At 41.4% G+C, this 20321-nt stretch overlaps 1 protein-coding gene across 1 annotated transcript in view; it reads right to left on the reverse strand.

Moving 5' to 3' along the window:
* LOC143437253 (uncharacterized) overlaps positions 1-20321 on the reverse strand; it is a 215948-nt gene that overhangs the window by 125195 nt on the left and 70432 nt on the right. Inside the window, 1 exon segment of the mRNA XM_076922086.1 lies at positions 6127-6133. Within this exon segment, the coding sequence (XP_076778201.1) occupies positions 6127-6133 (7 nt within the window).

Below are 20321 nucleotides of genomic sequence, written 5' to 3' on the forward strand. Positions count from 1 at the left end.
CCTGAGATATCTCAAGGCAAGCCCAGGGGCAGTTCTGCTTCTATGTTCTGTGAAGCGAAGGTGGGTAACTCCACCTAGATCCTATCACTTGGTCTGTTGTGGTAAACAAGGTCTCTCAGGCCTGCTTATGGCTGGGGGAAGATTTCAAATCACAGCAGGGCTTTTTAAATGTTACTAAACCTCTATCAAAAAACTGTGACATAGCTGGCCAGTATTTGTACAACTTGGAAGTGGAATAACTATTTAGGTAATATAAATTTGTCTCCAGATATACTGAGTAAAGTATTTTTAATGTGACTGATTTCAGGTTTTCTACAGTCTCATAAGAAACACTTTGTCAATTTTCTGTATGTAAAACCAATTATTTCACTGTTATCATATGATAAACTATGATAATTTTGAAATGTGGTGTCCCTGAGAACTTAGAAAGAGGAAATATAAATTGCTTTTTTCCCACCCCTTAATAAATATTCTCATAATAGATTGTGAATTTTTCATTAAGCCTATTGTATGCTATGGTATTAACATTTATAAAATGTTAGAATGATCTAAAGATGTAAATGGTTTCAATAAAGGAGTTATATATAGATTATGATGGAAATTTCCCAAATGAGAAGAAAAGAAAGCATACAAAGCCATTGGAAGTTCTGAAGGAATAAATGAGTTATTTAAGGCACTTAGGTCATAAAAGTTTTGCGAAATACCTAATGGGATTAAAGTATCTGTCTTCAGATCAACATTTATGACAAACTGGCTGTAATCTAAGTTTTATCCTATCCTGTGTCCAGTCTACATTGAGGAGAGTCAAAACACAGGGATGATTCCCTCAGAGCTTCTATGGGAAGTCACACTCAGCCCAAGCAAGGATATCAAGTAATGTTCACTAAGAGGGAAAATAGAACAAAAAAAGCTTGAAGATAAAGAGATTCTTCAGAAGATCAAAGGATAACCTAGACATAAAATTTCAACAGACCTTAAAAGAAGGTCAACAGAAGTTGATTTTACTAAATGTGTAATCTTAAGCAGGCATATGTAAAGTATGATCACTTTCAAAATGCAGTGTGTCTCTTTAGCAAGTGAAGAGACAAGGGCCTTCAATAATTGTGTTTGATCATGTGAAATATTATTTAGAAAATAAATTCTCACTCCTGATTCTTTTTGTCATATATAGATGATTTTCAATATCCCAGATGAAAGAAAAGATCAGGGAATACTTCAGCATGGCAGGGTCTATATACAGCTGAGGAAAACTGAACAACCTTATTAAATACTGATGTCAAATCTAAAATCTATATTTACCAAATATAAAACACCATCTCATTATCAAATAGAACTTCTCACTAATAGATTGTGTCCTTCATTACCCTAGTCATGCCTGCTCCCTGATTTAAATGATGGCAGGAGTTTCTCCCATCAAATGCACAGATTTATAGAATTATTCAGGTGTCCTATCTCATGCCCTTGAACTTCAACTGTCTTTTCTTATAATGCAGCAGATATGTATGTTACATGTGCACAGGGAATCCAGAATTCGACTTGTGTACTGAGTTTAAGCAGTGCTGCAAAAAGATATTTATTAGATAAGGACAGCCACCTGTGTTCAGCGATATTGTTCAGACAAAGTCAGGCAGAGAAATCGAAGCCCTGCTGATAAAGGGAGCCCTGCTGAAACCTTCACAAATGTTTCCTACAGCCTTGATTCCTTAAACTATGGATCTTGGCTGTGATAGAAACTGGACCAAATACTGGATGCTGATTGAAAATACATACAACCTAGGACCCTGCCCAGCTCTCAAGGTGGCTGTTCCATAATTGGCTTGTAAAGGTGCTTTCTAAAGGTCATTCTATTTTGTTATCAGTTCAGCACCTTCAGGGTAACAAGGAATATGGTATTAATGGTAATTAATACCATCATAATTTATGATCATTGGTCCACTGTCTCACTTCCCTGCTGTGAAATTGTTTTCTTGGTCAGAAGCATTACTGTGTGGAATGCAATTGTGGTGAATGAGGTACTCAGTATGTCCAAGGATAGTGGTTTTTGGAGAAGCAATATGTGTATGAAAGTCAAGATCATAAGTAGAAAACATATCTATTCCAGGTAAAACAAAGCTTTTTTGTGAGTTTAAAAACATACAAATTATCATATAATCACCACGTCATTCTAGAAGGAATTTGAAATATAAGGTTTACCTGTGCCACTTCTGAATCCTTTCAATGGGATATAGCCTTGCAACGCAAATGACAATTGAGAGGGATATGCAGGGGGAAACAGATCAACTGTACTGAGCACACATCTGAAAAATTAACCCAATAGCGACTTGATACAACATCATGGATACCCAGGGGACCACACCCTCTCAAAGGACAAACAGAAGATACAGGAGAGACTCTGTGAAGGCAGGTGACCTAGAGTAGGGACTCCACTAAATTCTTACTCATTTTATTTATAACAACTTGAAACAGGAAGAATTCAGATGCGGCTGAACCAAAATATGAATACAGAAATGTGGTTCATTTAAAAAAGGAAAAAAACTATTTAGTTATTAAATACAAGGACATCATGAGTTTTGCAGGCAAAAGGATACAGCTAGAAACTATTATCCTGAGTGAGGTAACCCAGACCTAAAATCACATGCATGTATGTACTCTCTTACAAGTGAATAATAATCATAAAATACAGGAAACCCACAGTACACTCCATAGACACAAAGAAACTAAACAAAAAAGAAAGCCCAAATGAGCACAGTTGAATCTCACTCAGAAGCGGGAATAAAATTATCATAGGAGGCAGATGGAAGACGGAGAACTGGATAGGAGTGCAGATAAGAAACGGGAATTGGGGAGAACCAGGAACAGGTGTGACGAGAGACAAGAGAGGGCCAGAGGGGGTAAATTAATCAAAATCTGTAGCTGCCTGGGGGGAGCGGGTACATTTAGGATGTGCCAGAGACCACGAATCAGAGGTCACCAAGGAGTCTATGGGGTTGATCTTAGCTGAGGTGCATAGCAGTTAGATATGGATGCTGAAGAGGCCACATCTTGCAGTCAGGCAGAAACCTCAGTGGAGAGTTAAAGACACCAACCAATCCAAAAATCGATTTACCCAAAATTTGTCCTGTTCACAAGAATAAAATCTACAACATAGATTCTGTACAGCAGCAAATACCCCTTCGATACCATGTTGTTGTTCTAACTTGCTACTCTGCTGCTGTGATTGAATCCTCTAAGCAAAATCATCTCAGGTAATAAGTGGTTGTTGTACATGATTCTGTCAGATCACAGTCCATCATTTTTAAAGCTTACATTAGAAACTGAAGGCAAAAATCATGGAGAAACACTGTCTCCTGGCTTGCTCTCTTGCTTGGTCACTGTCTCATGCTCAGCCTGCTCTCTTATCCAGCCCAGGACCACTTGCTTAGGGATATTGCCACCCTCAGTGGAATAGTCTTCCTAATCAATCATCAACACTATCTCTCACAGACATAGCAACCAGCCATTCAGATGAGGGCTCACCATCGATTGAAGTTCCTGCAGATGATTGAAGCTCTGAAATGTTGAAAACTTAAGACAACTATGACACAGACACAATAATAAATTAGGAAGTTGTAACAATGGAAAACCAATGAGCTAAGTATATCAATTACAAGAGCCCTGCCGCCACAAGAGGGAATTGGAGTTGTGGCTGAACAAAGACAAAATAGGGAGGGTACCTGGCTCAGAGCAGAGAAGGATACACTGGAATGGGGAGCATAGAGGCTGTGCTGACCTGGGGTGAGGTGTCTTTAACACCAGTTTCCCAGGCCAGTGCTACAGAAGATGAGGCTAAAACAGCTGGAAGGTGGACAGAAAAGCAGATTGTCCCACACAACTGGAAATGGCCACCAACAAAACAAGACCTCTTGTCCAAGGAAGATATGCTAATTTTGTGAGACTTGATGAAGAATGACCTTCCACCTTATGACAGCTCCAAGTTCAAAACTAGAGTCACATATGAACTGGGCAGAGGGTAGTTCAGGAGGTAGAAAATGAGGTCTTTGTCTTTCTACCCTTTAAAATAAGGTAGGCAGAGCCTGATTTTTCCCTGGATGCTGTCTGAAAGAGCTCTCTGTCATGGACTAGTCAATGGGTCTAGGACCTGTTGTTAAGGATTTAACCCAAGGTGTGTGGCTAGAAAATAAATTGACTAGGGTGGAGTCTGTCTCATTTCCTCAGAGAATAACAAATTGCAACACAAAAAATAGACAGCCACAAGGGAGCGGTAGAGGCTATCCAGCAAATTCCTCCACTTGGACAGTGGAGAAAATGAAGACAGGATGGCAACTGTGAGCCCTGTAACAGGGCTCCAAGTCTGCTCTAACCTTCCCAGAAATTAAGACCAGAGAAACACCATCCACTATACCAGGCTCTGGAACATCTTTGAAGCACTTTGGGGCTGCGACTCTACAGCGTATCCACTGTAGCAGGGTTCCAGGTTCAATTTAGTCATCTCTCACCACAGATACTCAAGGAAAACCTGAAAACCAAAGCACACAAACAAATCTGGCAGACAATCCCCTGACACAGAAACAATGGTGGATATTAAAAAGCGCCCTTTCAATCCTTAAGTTGGGAGTTCTGGGGGTCTTGGGTCAATGCATTAAGATTTTATGTCCAAGTCACAGAGACCCCAATGACCAACAAGGAGCCTATTGAAATGCAAATACGTGGAGGTCTTTATTATGAGCACTGTAATAAGGATTCTCGCCAGTCAGCCTCACGTGAGATCAAAACTGACCGAGCAGGTCTAGGGGTGCTAGGTATTTATTGCAGTTACAGCAAGATTGGGACATTAACATACAGGTCAGCAGCTTAATATTTTAAAAACTATATGACTGGCATAATCTGCAGGAACCAATCAAAGGGGCAAAATCATCTGACAACCATGATGGGTACACTAACTTTTTCTCTGTAAGGTATATTAGTTATTGATATGTAGCATAACCCTGCAGTTGTACCTTGACTGGCTGTTGACAAGGGGGCGTTGTCATAGGATGTTTGTTCAAGTGGATTTTGTGCACTCTCTAAAACAGAACTGATTGGGCTTTACAAACTCATCTTTGTGCCTGTGGTCCTTATTATTAAAAGATGCTCCTGTTCAAGCACAAGTCATACATGGCAGTGGAAAAGGTACTTGATCCAAAGACCTACCTCACTATCTGTTACTGCACTGTTTGGAACTGTTTTCCTGAGCAGGTACCCCACAGCTCTGGAATTTCAAAATATTGGGATTTCAAAGGTAACTTCAACATTACAGATTCTTGTTCCAGTATCTGGGATCCACACTTGATCATCTGCACTCCTCAAAAGAGATTGGGTCACTTCTCCAGCTCTTCCCTCTGTAGCACTCTAGGTTCTGCTTGACTCCACTCTACTGCTGCTGCTGTTCTCTCTGCTCATCCCATGGGACTGACATCTTCAATATGCTGGGTTCTTCCCCTGCGACTAGGATTCACTGTTTTCCTCTCATGCACTCCCTTCACTGGGCCAAGCCTTAGCTGCTCTGCATGACAGGTTCATTTATGCCTTTGAAACCAATACCACCTGGGTGATTCTCACAAATGATGACTCCAGGTGCACAACAAGGAACTACCTTGGCAACCTCTGGAATACAACTTCTTTGTCCTCTCAGAAAACAGTTCCGAGAAGATGTCACCTCAGTGGTGCTGGCTTCTACTTCATCACCACTAATTTTTTAACTACAGCCAACCAGCATCAATTGTCTCAGTCATCACTTCTATTCTTTCCTCCCAGAGCCACATGGACAAAGCTGCTGAGTCCCTCTGCCTGCTGGGGCTAGAACTTGGCCCCTACTATTACATCATCACCAGCTTTCTATTTTTCAACAACTTCACTGCCTAAGCTCGGCTGTCCTTGATCGTGCTCTGTAGATGAACCTTGAACTCAGATCTGCATGACTCTGTCTCCTGAATGCTGGGTAATACATGTGTAACACTTTGTGTGTATCTAAGCTTTTCTTTACCTAAAACATGTTCTGTACCAGGATGATTGAATCAGAGAACTGCTTGGCAGTCATCTCCTGGGATTTAAGTCATGTAACACTGTGTCTGTACTTACGTACTTTACTTTAGATCTTAAAATGAAAGCCCAGAATAGTAATCACAGTCCATTGATGGTCAGTTTCACACATACTGGTGACCTTTGTGTCCACATGAAAACGATGACCAGGTGACAGTTGAAAGATATAAAAATTTATAAAGGGCATGGAAAGTTTGCGTGACCCCCTAGAGCTGAGCCAAGAATGTAGTCCAGAGGGTTCACTAGCTCCAGGTTCCAGGAACTGGCTAACCACAAAGAAAGCAGAACTAAAACTCCAGGTCAGCTGGGTCATTCCTGGAACTGGCTGACCACAAAGTAGATGGTTGAGCAAGATTCAATTTATGAGAAAAACATGTACAAGATGTTTCCCACATGACCGACTGAATAATGGGCTGGGACTGTCCACTATTTTTATGATGTTTTTCCTTGGTTTCCCATTCAACCCCCTGGTTTGTGGTTTTTTTCCTTTGAATACCCTTCTCCCCCTGGCCTTGATATCAACACCCCTCATTATGAGTCTCAACCTCAGCCCGGCTGAATCCTGAAATAAAGCCTCTTCATGTTTGCTGGCCTCGATCTCCCAAGACAAGAGTGAGGGTCTCCCCTTCTGTGGGTCTTTCAATAATAATGCCCACCACGATACAGTTTTCCTTTATACAAGTCTGGGGGCGTGTCCATAGGTCCACCAGCCAGTAACTGGAGGCAGCTCCAGTCATGCCCCTGCCTCAGATTCACAGGTGCCTCCGCATGCTCACGGGTAGCCCGGAACCTCTGCTTCCACCCTCCGGACACAATACCTGGAACCTAGGGTCATCTCCCCATTCTTTGGCAGCAGCGATTGGATCGCGTTACATGGTTTCTGATGTCAGAAGGACCCCACTCATGCCACTGGCCCCAAGCCTTCATGGGAAATGTAGTCTTCGACTGGATGCCATCTTCCTTTTTCCTTGCGACATTATGGGATATGTAGTTTGAAGGCCGGCCACCATCTTGGATTGCATTTGCTACGCATAAGCAGTTAGTTCTCTGACAGCCAACTTGGCACTAGTTCTCATGGGAAATGTAGTCTCAGGCTGGCCGCCATCTCTGCTTAGCCCTGGTTGTACTGTAACACTCCGTGTAGACCAGGCAGGCCTTGAACTCAAAAATTCCCCTGCCTCTGCCTCCCAAGTGCTGGGATTAAAGGCCTGTGCCACCACAACCAGGCCGAAATAAGTACTTACTAATACCACTTTTAAAACACAAATAAACAAAGAATTCACCTTTGTTTTGTAAAAAAAAAAAAAAAAAAAACAAAAAACCTAGGGCAAGTACAAAAAAACAAAACACCACCCTGTTCAAAGTCCTTTATATATGTAGGTTGTCAAAAGAATCTGTAGCCCAGATTAAAGGTGGATCTGAACATCTCAAAAGAACAAGATTAATAAAAGGTTTCTCACATCCAAAGTTGCAATTAAGAAATATGCCCCACAGCAAGCAGGGTTTGATTTAGGATTAGGGGATTAGACAGTGATGGATAGGATTAGGATAAAGGTTCTTAGAATTAGGTTTAGGAGGTTAGGAAATTAAGAGGTGAGGGTTAGGATACGGTTAGGCTCAGGGTTAAGGTTAAGGTGGCCACCATTATTCTTGACGATCCCACTGAATCAATATTATCCCTATTACACAAAGAAGAAATATCAGGCCTACAAGGTATTCATTTTATGTCTTAATGGTTTGTTTTATTCTTATTCTGATAGCTTCTCTCTTACTTGTAGAAAGGCTTCTCAAAAGAACCTAAAAGTTTTTCCAACCATTTGCCTCCAAAACTAGCATACTAACAAAGGAAGAAAAGACTTCAATATTCACAGAACCCCACAGATTATCAAAGGATAAGTTGCCAGGAGCCACACAGCCTGCTGCCAGCAAAGAACATTTATGCTGCCCTATGCTGGGTCTCACTGTCACCTATTGCTGCAGTTAATTTTCCTCTGAGATAAAATGCCCTTCAGTACTCTTCTGCTCCAGACATGTCTGGTTTACTTTCTGCCAAACCTACAAATATGCTTACTGAAGATTTCTATGTGAAGTTTTCACTTAACAATGAATATTCTGAAACAGGAATCCCAGACAAGCAATATACGCAAGTTCATGGCTTATTAAAATTTGACTTTTTATTAATTACATATAGAATATACATATGAGACATGGTTTGTTATTTACATCATGTACTTAATAGCCAATGAATTTCAAGTAAATTAAACTTGTTAACTTGACCCTAGTTCATTTTGCTCCTAATAAAAATAAACTTAAAATTTGATATGAAAGGACAAAAGTATATTTAATTCTTATATCTACACAGGTAAAATAAATATAAACTGATAATATGGGTCTGAATCTTTCCTTGTAATAGTTAACATGAGGATGTATAATTAAATTTTATTGTCTAATTTTAAAAATATGATACATGTAAACATACAGTTCTGGGTACAGTGATATCTCTTTGAACCCTATCCTATTTCTAGTACACAACGTGGTCTCTATCCCTTAATGTGGGGAAAAAAATCTCGCGGGTGGGGTGGGGGGGGAGGGAAAGGGAGTCCGGAGTCCAATCCCGTGGTGGTCTGGCATCAGGGTCCCAGGCGGGCTTCCCATGCCGCCACCGGAAGATCCCACATTGATACAGCCGCTGCTGGCTGGCGGTGGGCGGCTCAACTTTCCAAAGGCTGGGAACCTGGAGGTGGCAGATCAGACGAGGAGTCTGGTTTTCCAAAGCTTTTATTGTTCATGACATGGTGAATGGATGTAGGTGGTACATGCTTCCCCTGCCAAAAGCCAGGGGAGACCAATCTTATAGGGAAGGGAGAAAGGAGAGGGAATAACTTAATTAGCTATGCCCCTGGCCTTTTGATAATTCATTAATATTTAAATCTCTGGAGGTGGAGACTTGTTAATCAAGCCCTCTACCTGTGTCCTACGTGACTAAAGGTGGCAGGTTAAATGAAGTTACCTCATCCAAGGCCCAACACCTTAAGATTCTAAGTTACTTGAAAGAGTTTACTACTCCTAGACCAGAAGTTATTAAGATTGGACAATGTCCTCACTCATATATGGATATTATATCTATGTTTTTATTCATGGTTTATACATATTTTAAATTTTATCCAGGCATAAACATGTTAATAATTAATAAGTTAAAAGATATTTATACCCAGTAAAAGGAGTGAGCCACCACTACCCAGCTTATTAAAAATTTCTATGTAAAGTTTTCACTTTAAAATAAGAATTCTGAAACAGAAATCCCAGACAAGCAATAGACACAAGTTCATGGCTTATTAAAAATTGACTTTTTATTAATTACATATAGAATATACACCTGAGATATGGTTTGTTATTCACATCATGTACTTAATAGCAAATGAATTACAAGTAAATTAAACTTGTTAACTTGATCTTAGTTCGTTTTGTTCCTAATGAAAATAAACTTAAAAATTGATATGAAAAGACAAAAATATATTTAATCAATATATCTACACAGGGACAATAAATATAAAATAATAGTATGGGTCTGAATCTTTTCTTGGAATAGTTAACATGAGGACATATAATTAAATTTTATTGTCTAATGATACATATAAACATACAGTTCTGGGTACAGTGATATCTCTTTGAGCCCCATCCTATTTCTAGTATACAGTGTGGTCCGTTAAGATTCTAAGTTACTTTTAAAGAGTTTACTAATCCTAGACCAGAAGATGTTATTAATATTACACATTGTCCTCACTCATATAAGCATATTATATCCACATTTTTAATCATGATTTATACATATTTTAAATTTTATACAGGCATAAACATGTTAATAATAATTTAAAAGATATTTATATCCAGTAAAACTTCCTTAAAAACAAATAAATATACTCAGATTAGAAGATCCAGCAAAGAGCTAATCTTTCCTTCTTAAATTAAACCACTACCATTTCACACCTTCAACCCACCCCTACCTCCTTCGCAACACACACGGGGGAGAGAGAGAGAGAGAGAGAGAGAGAGAGAGAGAGAGAGAGAGAGAAACTGAATAATAAAATCACGTCAATTAGATCATTTTATCATCCATTTTTTAAATAAAATGCACAATAAAAGATCAATATAATCAGTCATCCTGGAACTCTGTGTGCCAGGCAGACTTACTTAGATGGTGAAAATACATAAAAAAGGATATCAACATAAATATCATTCATTGTCCTGGAACTCCATGAATCTTTCTAGGTAGATCTGGTTTCAGATATCCGTGGTTCCAGACTAAGCCAGTTTATGCAGTGACTTTACAGACAACCAGAAATACATGGAGAGAAATTTCACCACCATCTCAGTCTATGTAACTGACCTTTAACAACAGTCCACAAACACGTGATAGTAAAATAAAATCCTAGAGCACATTTATGGTTCTAGTTTCATGTCCGAAGGAAGACACACAATCAGAGCTGAAATACAATCAGTCAAAAAGCCCTTAGTGAAACCCAACTGGCCTTCCTTACCAAAGTTCTACAGACAACAGGATGAAACAAATCATGTCTCTGTATATTAAATCCAAAATATTTTGTTGTTGTTTCTCTGCCTCCTGAGTCCTGGGATTAAAGGCCTGTGCCACTATTGATTGATCACTATTGGTCTTTGACTAGTATTGATTATTGATAATTGATTAATATTGATTACTCACCACATCAGACCCCCACCCTCGTCCCATAGAAGCCACACCCATGGAACGGCCACAGTAATTGATACTAATCAATTACCAATAAACACGCTAATCAATAATACTAATCAATGACCAGTAATCCATGCTGGTCAATAACTAAAAATGATCAATTACAATGATAATCAGCAGTCAATGCCAATCAGTAATCAATACCAATTGATATTTTGTTGTTTCATTTCTGGAAAGAGCTCCTCTTTGTTTAGCCTCAGCTTTCCTGTAACTTGGTCTGTAGACTAGGCTAGCCTCAAATGTACACTGATCCACCTCTCTCTGCCACCACCACTGCCTGGCCAAAGCTAGAATCATTAATAAAAATGATGAGAATCTCAGCCGGTCATAGTGGTGTACAGCTTTAATCCCAGCATTTGAAAGGCAGAGGCGGGCTCTTACAGGTTTGAGGCCAACCTAGTCTACAAAGTGTGTCCAAGACAGCTAGGAAGTCTGCCCTGCCTGCCTCTGCCACCTCCACAGCCGGAGACAGAGAAAGACAGAGTCTTACAGGCGACATTTTCCTAAATTGAGAAAAACTTGAAGCAATTCATCAGGAGACAGGAGGACTGCTATGCACTGAACTTTTGCTTTTTTCCAAGCATCATTCAAGGGTAAAATTGTTAATTGTTTTTCAAAACACTCAATTCTGTGGACTCATCTCAGATGTGTGAAGCCGAGTGAAGAGACCAAGAGGTCGTCCAGTAGGACTTTTGTCATGATCTTCTTCCAGGAACTGTGTGACTACACGGGTCTTCCTGATCTGAACACAAGGCTAAAGGAGGAAACTCTTCCGCCATTCTGTGGAGGACTGTGACCCCCTGTGACCTGAGACAACACACGCAACACCCAGTTTGCCGTTAACTTCTTCACAGCCATAGGCCTTGGGGATTTGACGCTAGAACTTCCAGAACATCTGAAAAATGTTCATTCATCTGTCTACTGGAAACCAGAGCTGAGCAAAAGAAGCCTTGACATCTTCATCTTCTTCACCATCTTCATCTTCATCTTCATCACCTTCATCTTCTTCATCTTCACATTCTACTTCTCCTCCTCCTTCCTCTTTCTCCCCCTTCCTTCCTCCTCCTCCTCTTTCCTCTTCTTCCTCCTCCTCCTTCCTCTCCTTCTTCCTCCACCTCCCTCCTCCTCCTTCCTCTTCTTCCTCCTCCCCCTCATCCTTGTCCTCCCCCTCCCTCCTCATCCTTCCCCTTCTCCTCCCCCTCCTCTTCCACCTCCTATTCCTCCACCTCCTCCTCCCCTTACTCCTCCACCTCTCCTTCCTCCTTTTCCCCTTCCTTCCTCCCCTACCTTACTCCTTTTCCTCCTTCCTCTTCTTTCTCCTTTTCCTCCTCCTTCTTCCTCCTCCCTCCCTCCTCCTCCTTCCTCTTCTTCCTCCCCCCCATCCTTGTCCTTCCCCTCCCTCCTCATCCTTCCCCTGCTCCTCCAACTCCTCCTCCACCTCCTTTTCCTCCACCTCCTCCTCCCCTTACTCCTCCACCTCTCCTTCCTTCTTTTCCCCTTCCTTCCTCCCCTACCTTACTCCTTTTCCTCCTTCCTCTTCTTTCTCCTTCCCCTCCTCCTTCCCCTCCTCTTCCACCTCCTTTTCCTCCACCTCCTCCACTTCCTCCTCCTTCTCGTCCTCTCCTTACTCCTCCAACTCCCCTTCCCCCTTCTCCCCTTCCTCCCCCTCCTCCTCCTTGAACTCCTTCCCCTCCAGCAGTCAGGAATCTGTCTCAGCTAAAAGTACAAAAAAGAAGAGACAAGGGAAGGCCAGAGGTGAAGAAGCAGATAAGTTAGCCAGGGGCCACCAGGCAGGAGACAGGAGATGAAATGGAGCCAGGGGCCACCAGGCAGGAGACAGTGCATGGTGAGAACATAGAGAACAGAAGGGCATGTAGAGAGAGCAGAGAACAGAAGGGTATCCACAAAGAGGCGAAGACAGGAGGGCATCGGGTGATAGGAGAAGACAGAAGGGTATCCAGATAGAGGAGAGGAGAGTATGGCCTCCAGAGAGAAGAGAGAAAAGAAGAACATCCATAGAGAGGAGAGGACAGAAGGTCAACCACAGAAAAGAGTAAAGACGGCCATACAGAGAGAGGAGAGGGCAGAAGGTCATCTGGAGAGCGGAGAGAAAAGAAGGGTATCCAGAGGGAGGACAGGACAAAATGACATCCAGAGAGAGGAAAGAACAGAAAGGCAACCAGAGAAAGAAGAAGACAGAAGGGCATCCAAAGAGAGGATAAAACGACATCCAGAGATAGGAGAAGACAGAAGGGAATCCAGAGAGAGGAGAGAACAGAAGGGCATCCAGAGAGAGGAGAGTGCAAAAGGGCATCTAAAGAGAGGACATTGGTGAGGACAACCCTGTTGTGGACAGTGGGCAAACATCTCTGTGAGGACAGTCCAGTGGACGTCTTGTGGTTGACAGAAAAAAGATGTCCATGTGATGAAGAGTGCTGAGCACAACTCTATGTTGGACATTGGTGAGAACATTTTAAGGTCTATTCACAAATTTATTCAGTCAACTGTATCTAATGCAATGAAGAAGAAATAAATGATACCACTTCTATAGTTTCAGGGTCTTTTGATTAGAATTTAGAATATCATGAATATTTCTAATTCACTTGATTTTCCAATATATAAAGCTTGTATTCAGTCAGGGCCGATTTGAACTTTCTTGCCATCATTCACGTAGTATATTTAAAAAGTGACATGGACTGAAGCCACTGAGGTTACATTCTGAACAGCAAAGGCCTCTTGGTACCTGAACTGGATCAGCACTAGCTCCATGTCCTAGAAGAAATTGTTAAGTTTCATATTGCTGCACCTTAGAAAGCATGTGGTATCTTCAGTATACGTCCATGGGTCATTTAGTGACACAAAAATAAGTATTACCTTTCTCCACACATGTTATTTTGTCGTTGTATAGCCTGACCGAAAAGTAGAATGTTTCCATCTTACTTGATTCCCCATGCTTTATTGTGGCTCTCTGTGTGAGCCTTGTCGAGAGGCCATTGCCAGCTCCACTGTCACTATTCTCATGGCATCTGTCCTCCATGTGCTTCGCTAGGGGATCTTGCCAGTCTGCATCTGGTGATTTCTGAGCTCTGTATCTTTCAGACCAAGCTCTGTCAGTCCTTCCTTCCTGGTGCCTTGTCCTCCCTGCCTCCATCTCACCTCCAGTCACCTGCCTGGTGGCCCCTGCCTCTATTTCACCTCCTGTCACCTGCCTGATGGCCCCTGCCTCCATTTCACCTCCTGTCACCTGCTTGGTGGCCCCTGCCTCCATTTCACCTCCTGTCACCTGCCTGGTGGCCCCTGCCTCCATCTCACCTCCTGTCTCCTGCCTGGTGGCTCCTGGCTCCATTTCACCTCCTGCCTCCTGCCTGGTGGCCCCTGGCTCCATTTCACCTCCTGTCACCTGCCTGGTGGCCCCTGGCTCCATCTCACCTCCTGGCATCTGCCTGGTGGCCCCTGCCTCCATCTCTACTCCTGTCTCCTGCCTGGTGGCTCCTGGCTCCATTTCACCTCCTGCCTCCTGCCTGGTGGCCCCTGGCTCCATTTCACCTCCTGTCACCTGCCTGGTGGCCCCTGGCTCCATCTCACCTCCTGTCACCTGCCTGGTGGCCCCTGCCTCCATCTCTACTCCTGTCACCTGCCTGGTGGCCCCTGCCTCCATTTCACCTCCTGTCTCCTGCCTGGAGGTAATTCATAGCACTGTTGATGCATGGACTTCACTGCAAAATTCTTTCAATATCTTACTGGACAGCATCACTGAGGCATTAAACAACTCCTTGTCAATAATTGAAACTGCCCTTTTCACCAAGATACAAGTAGGCTCAATAAATTTCTTCTATCACCCCATTCCCCACATTGCAGGTTGAACCCAGGGTCTCATTGACTCTGAGAAAAACACTCTGCCAATGACTCACCTGCACACCTTCAATATTTTTTCTTTGCATTTTTCCATCAATAACAAGTATTTTTGAGCTCTGACCAAAAGCCCCTTTTCCCCAAGAGATCATTAACACTTTCTCCAAATACATGCTCGGCGTCTGTAATACTTATTTTAGGCTCTAGGATGTGAATATGAAACTGATAATCATTCCTATCCTTCCTGCAGCACAGAGAAATTGAAGTTTAAGAAAGGCAGTCAATCTGGCTAGGATCACACAGTGAATTATCAGGGGAAGAAAGACCATAACTTTTACAACTTAGAGCGCTGTTGGCAACATTATCTGGATGTTAAAATAGCTATTATTGATTTAAAATAGACAACCTTTAGGTAACCTAATGTTTCAGTGGCAAAGTACTATATATATGTGTGTGTGTGTGTATACATATACAGAGATATATACATATATATATGTATACATATATGTGTATATACATATATATGTATATACATATATATGCATATATATATGTGTATGTGTGTATATATATAGAGAGAGACCTGGACTACTTTTTAAGGGCAAAATATCCCATAGATCATGTATCTCCTCCAACTTATCCAAATTAATGAAAGAAATACTGTATTTTTTTTTAAATAAGAAAGTAACGGAAAGTGTCTCTATTTTACTAAATAGGATAAAATATATTTCCAGAAGTAAACTTCTGAATATTTGAAGGGTTAAACTTAATCAGTTTAAGATATAAACTGGATTACTTTCCTTTATCACTACTAGTATCATATATATGTAATTATATTTATAATTCATTCATTTTATCACTATTGGTGGCAAGTATATGTAATTGTATGTACAATTCATTCATTTTTATCACTACTGGTTTCATGTATATGTAATCGTTTGTATAATTCATTCTCTCTCTCTTATTTATTTATTTATTTATTTATTTATTTATTTATTTTTGGGTTTTTGAGACAGGGTTTCTCTGTGTAGCCCTGGCTGTCCTGGAACTCACTCTGTAGACCAGGCTGGCCTCGAACTCAGAAATCTGCCTGCCTCTGCCTCCCAAGTGCTGACATTAAAAACGTGTGCCATCAATTATTGATCATCATTGGTTATCAATTAGTATTGATAACAATTGATTACCATTTATTGATTATTGATTGGCACCGATTATTGGTTGTTATTCCATCACCATCATCCCATGCCTCTGCCTCCCAAGTGCTGGGATTAAAAGCGTGTGCCATCAATTATTGATCATTATTGGTTATCAATTAGTATTGATGATTATTGACTGCCATTTATTGGTTGTTGATTGTTGATTATTGATTGGCATTGATTATTGATCGTTATTCCATCACTGTGATCACGCTGCCTCTGCCTCCAAAGTGCTGGGATTAAAGGCGTGAGCCACCACTGCCCGGCTCAATTCATTCATTTTTATCACTACTGGTGTCATGTATATGTAATTATATGCATAATTTATTCAGTTTTTCTGTTTAGAGGCTACACACATGACCTCCCTGCCTCGAGTTTCTAAGTATTACAGGTGTGTGTCACCACCACACCTTGTGTGTCTGTGCTTGGAGAAATTATGTTGAGATTCATTACACTCAATCAGAAGTACAATTTTTATTTGGGCTGCGACTCCACGGGCTGTGGCATTTGTATCATTTGTATCATTTTCTATTTCAGCCCATGTTTTGTTCACATCTTACTTCAGAAGTCGTTTCATCAGAAGAAACGGAGAGAGAGGAGAGCAACACACATGCTCCTTTCTCACTTGTTAGCGATCTGTGGGAAAGAATGAAAGTTGTATGTGTGTGTGTGTAGTGTGTGTGTATGTGTGTGTGTGTGTGTGTAGTGTGTGTATGTGTGTGTATGTGTATAGTGTGTGTATGTGTGTATGTATGTGTGTGTATGTGTGTGTATGTGAGTATGTGTGTATGTGTATGTGAGTATGTGTGTCTGTGTATGTGTGTGTATTTGTATGTATATGTGAGTGTATGTCTCTGTGTGTCTGTGTGTATGTGTGTGGTGTGTGTATGTGTGTAGGTGTGTGTATGTGTGTGTATATATGTATGCGTGTGTATGTGTGTATGGTGTGTGTGTACTGATTCTTTTAAATGCATTATCTGCTGCTTCTCCATGACTAACTTGAGTGTTAAGATCCCTGCCCTGGGTTACCAGGTAATGAAATGAGCGAGGCGTGGGTAGGGAACATTTCGCCTGTCCATGCAGGGTTTACCTGCCTCCCGTGTGCAGCCTCCTCTGTGTCTTCTCACCCCTGACATGTACCCCCTGCAAACCTCCCTGCCCCCACCCCCAACCTCCCCCCTCCCTGCCCCCACCCCCAACCTCCCCCCTCCCTGCCCTCACCCCCAACCTTTGCCCTAGAATCAAGGCTAGGGAAATTCCATTGACTTGTTGCCTCCACAGGGGATTCATATGCCCCACAGGTGACATGGCAGCAGAGCCACATTGGCTGTGCAGGGAGGGGGAGGGGCAGGGAAGAGGGGAACAGTGGGGGTGGAGGGAGCAGTGTGGCTGCTCAAGGGAAGGCAGCACTGAGTTTGTCTTTTCTTTCTGCACCCCAGCAGCGAGTGGGGAGCCCTGTGGACCCTGTTTTGACATATCCACCATTGGTGAGGTCAGCTGTCACCCAAAGAGAGTCCTGGTCCTACAAAGAAGACCACACAGGAGCCAGCTCATCAGATGGGATGCTGCTGCTGCTGGGGACCAGCGGATTCTTTTCGAGTCCTCCTGAAGAGGAGATGCTACCATTCACTCCTGCGGAGGAACCTTGGGACCAAGAAAAGGAGGTGTGCAGTGGTGGCAGTGAGCAGTAGCAAAGTTAGTGTGGTGGGTGGGACCAGCTGCAAGTCTGCAGCCCAGTGTCGGCGAGATCCTGGGTGGGCAGGAGAGTGGGCCAGTTAGAGCAAAGCAGTTCCTGCTGAGACAGAACAAAAGCCTCATTGCTTATCCTCAGCTGTTAGGATACAGGTTTCAACCGCCTAAGCCAGGAGCTTTTTACCCTCTGAAAGAACCAGAAAGTGTTTATGAGTTTTGAGAAGTTATCAGCAGTTCAGTACAGTCAGACAGCTAGAATGTCCTGAGACCCTCAGACTTTAAAGTCATCACCAGAGTCCTACTATGCGCCTCCACTACTACCCTCTCCAGGCCACGAAGCTCCAGGCATAGTAGAGTTATATGTGTTTGTGTGATTTACTCCATGTATAAACACCTTAGGATGCAATCAGTACCATACCATATCATTCTATCAATCTTACTATTTCCTGACATATAATACTCTATAACACACAATCCTTATTTGTCCTGTGGAAAATTATTGAGAAATAAACCCAGGAGATTATAAAATTACAAGATTATTATACTCCTCTTTTAAATTAATGACCACGTATGAGTGAGTACATACCATGTTTATCATTCTGAGTCTGGAGTATCTTGCTCAGGATGATTGTTTTTCAAGTTCCATCCATTTGCCTGAAACTTTCATGATGTCATTGTTTTTATCAGCTCTTTGTGTAAATGTAACTTATGGTCTTTATACATTCTTCTGTTCAGGGACATCTAGATTGTTTCCAGCTTAAGGCCACAAGAGGGTGCACCATGACTAACCTGGACACTTCAGGGCTTCCAGAATCTACACCAAAAACCAAGGGGCATACAGGGGATGGTTCATGGCCCTAGGCATGTTTGCAGCAGAGGACTGACTTGTCTGATTAAAATAGGAGAGGATGCATTTAACCCTGTAGAAACTTGATGCCCCAGGGAAAATGGAAGCTGGTGGAGGTGAGGTGCTGGTGGGTGGGTGAGTGGGAGAGAAACCGATCATAGGCAGCAGGGAGAAAGATGGGGAGAAAACCTCAGGGAAGAGGGACCAGAAGGGGGGACAACTTTGAAATGTAAAAATAAATTTAAAAATTACTTTAAAAAGGAAAAAAGAAACATAATTGAAAACATATACATCTACATTGAATTTGAAAAAGAGCAGATGGTTTCCTGGCAGAGAAAGTGGCATTAATTCACTACTCTTTGATCTGGCTGCTATGTGCATGTTAGCTTCTGTGATCAGTAACATGACACACACAGCTACAGCCAATGGTCTGTGTCTCAATCATCTGACCTGACTTAACACTGAAATTGCATTGGACATATATGCAAAGTTGGAAATTCAATATTCCTTGAATTATGCTAAAGTTCCCAAATTATAAACCTATCAATCTAGTTTGTCTTCATTTACCTGACATAAATAAATACATGCTGGCAAGTTAGAAAATTATTACCCTGTCACCATCAGGTCTTTTTTTTTTTTTTTTTTGTAATGGTGACTCCAGTGTTAGTGATTGGAAGCAATCTTATTAAAACCATCATCTCAACAAAAGTAATTTATTTAAAAAGTGCTTCACTTGCCTCCCTGTCCAGTTTAAGGAGAAAAAAACAACCATGTCATTAATCAAATATTAGGTTAAATGTAAGCTGAATACTTCATGGAATCTGTCATGGAGCCTATGGTGGGTCCCAGCATAAATTTCATTGTGTGGACACAAACTATTGTATATCAAGTACATTGACATAAAATGGACCTTTTCACTTCCAGAAGTGATAGCCATATTCCATTCCATGATGTTGGTACTTGATTCTGTAATAAGGACTAACATTTATTACCCTCTGGTTGATGAGTGTGAGCCCATTTATATTGGCAAAGAAGGTCTAAAATATTTTAACAAAGCTGACGTACTAGAAAAAGGCTTTGAAACCATCTATATGAAGATAATAGAGGCCCTTAAAGTGAAAATGACTAAATCACTCAAAGAAATACAGGAAAACACAAACAATTGGAGGAAATCAATAAATACCTCAAAGACAGCCAGGAAAACATCAACATAAAAGTGGAGAAAACCAACCAATCTTACAAATAAAGCCAAAAAAAACCCCCAAACAAACCAAGAGTAGAAGGAAACAAAACTGTTTAATACCTAAAAGTGGAAATAGAAACAATAACAAAAACAAAAAATGAGGGAAGATGAAAACAAAACCTTAGGGCTGCAAAGAGGAACTACAGAGGAAAGATTCACAAACAGAAAACAGAGTTGGAAGACAAATCTCACGCCTTGAAGAAACAATAGAAGGAATGGAAATATCACACAAAGAAAATGTTAAACATAAAACTTCCTGACATGAAATATCTAGAATATGCGGGACATTATGGAAGGATAAGACATAAGGATACTAGGACTAAAGGAAGAATATTAGATCAAATTCTCAGAAAATATTGATGACAAAATTTTAGAAGAAAAATTTCCTAATGTAAGGAGGGAGGTGCCTATCACAGTAAAAGAATCATCAAAACACCAAAGAGAATAGCCCTAAAATGAAGTCTCTTTCTTTTTAAAATTATCAAAACATCCAGTACAAGGAAAGAATACTAAAAGCTGCAAAGGTCAAAAGCCAAGAAACATATAAATGAAGATCTGTTAAAATTGCAGATGACATCTCACTGGAGTCTGTAAATGTCAGCAGGGCTTGGACATATATGCTGCACAAACTACAGATACCAAGAT

This window comes from Arvicanthis niloticus, chromosome Y, assembly GCF_011762505.2.
Source record: "Arvicanthis niloticus isolate mArvNil1 chromosome Y, mArvNil1.pat.X, whole genome shotgun sequence".
Taxonomy (NCBI): domain Eukaryota; kingdom Metazoa; phylum Chordata; class Mammalia; order Rodentia; family Muridae; genus Arvicanthis; species Arvicanthis niloticus.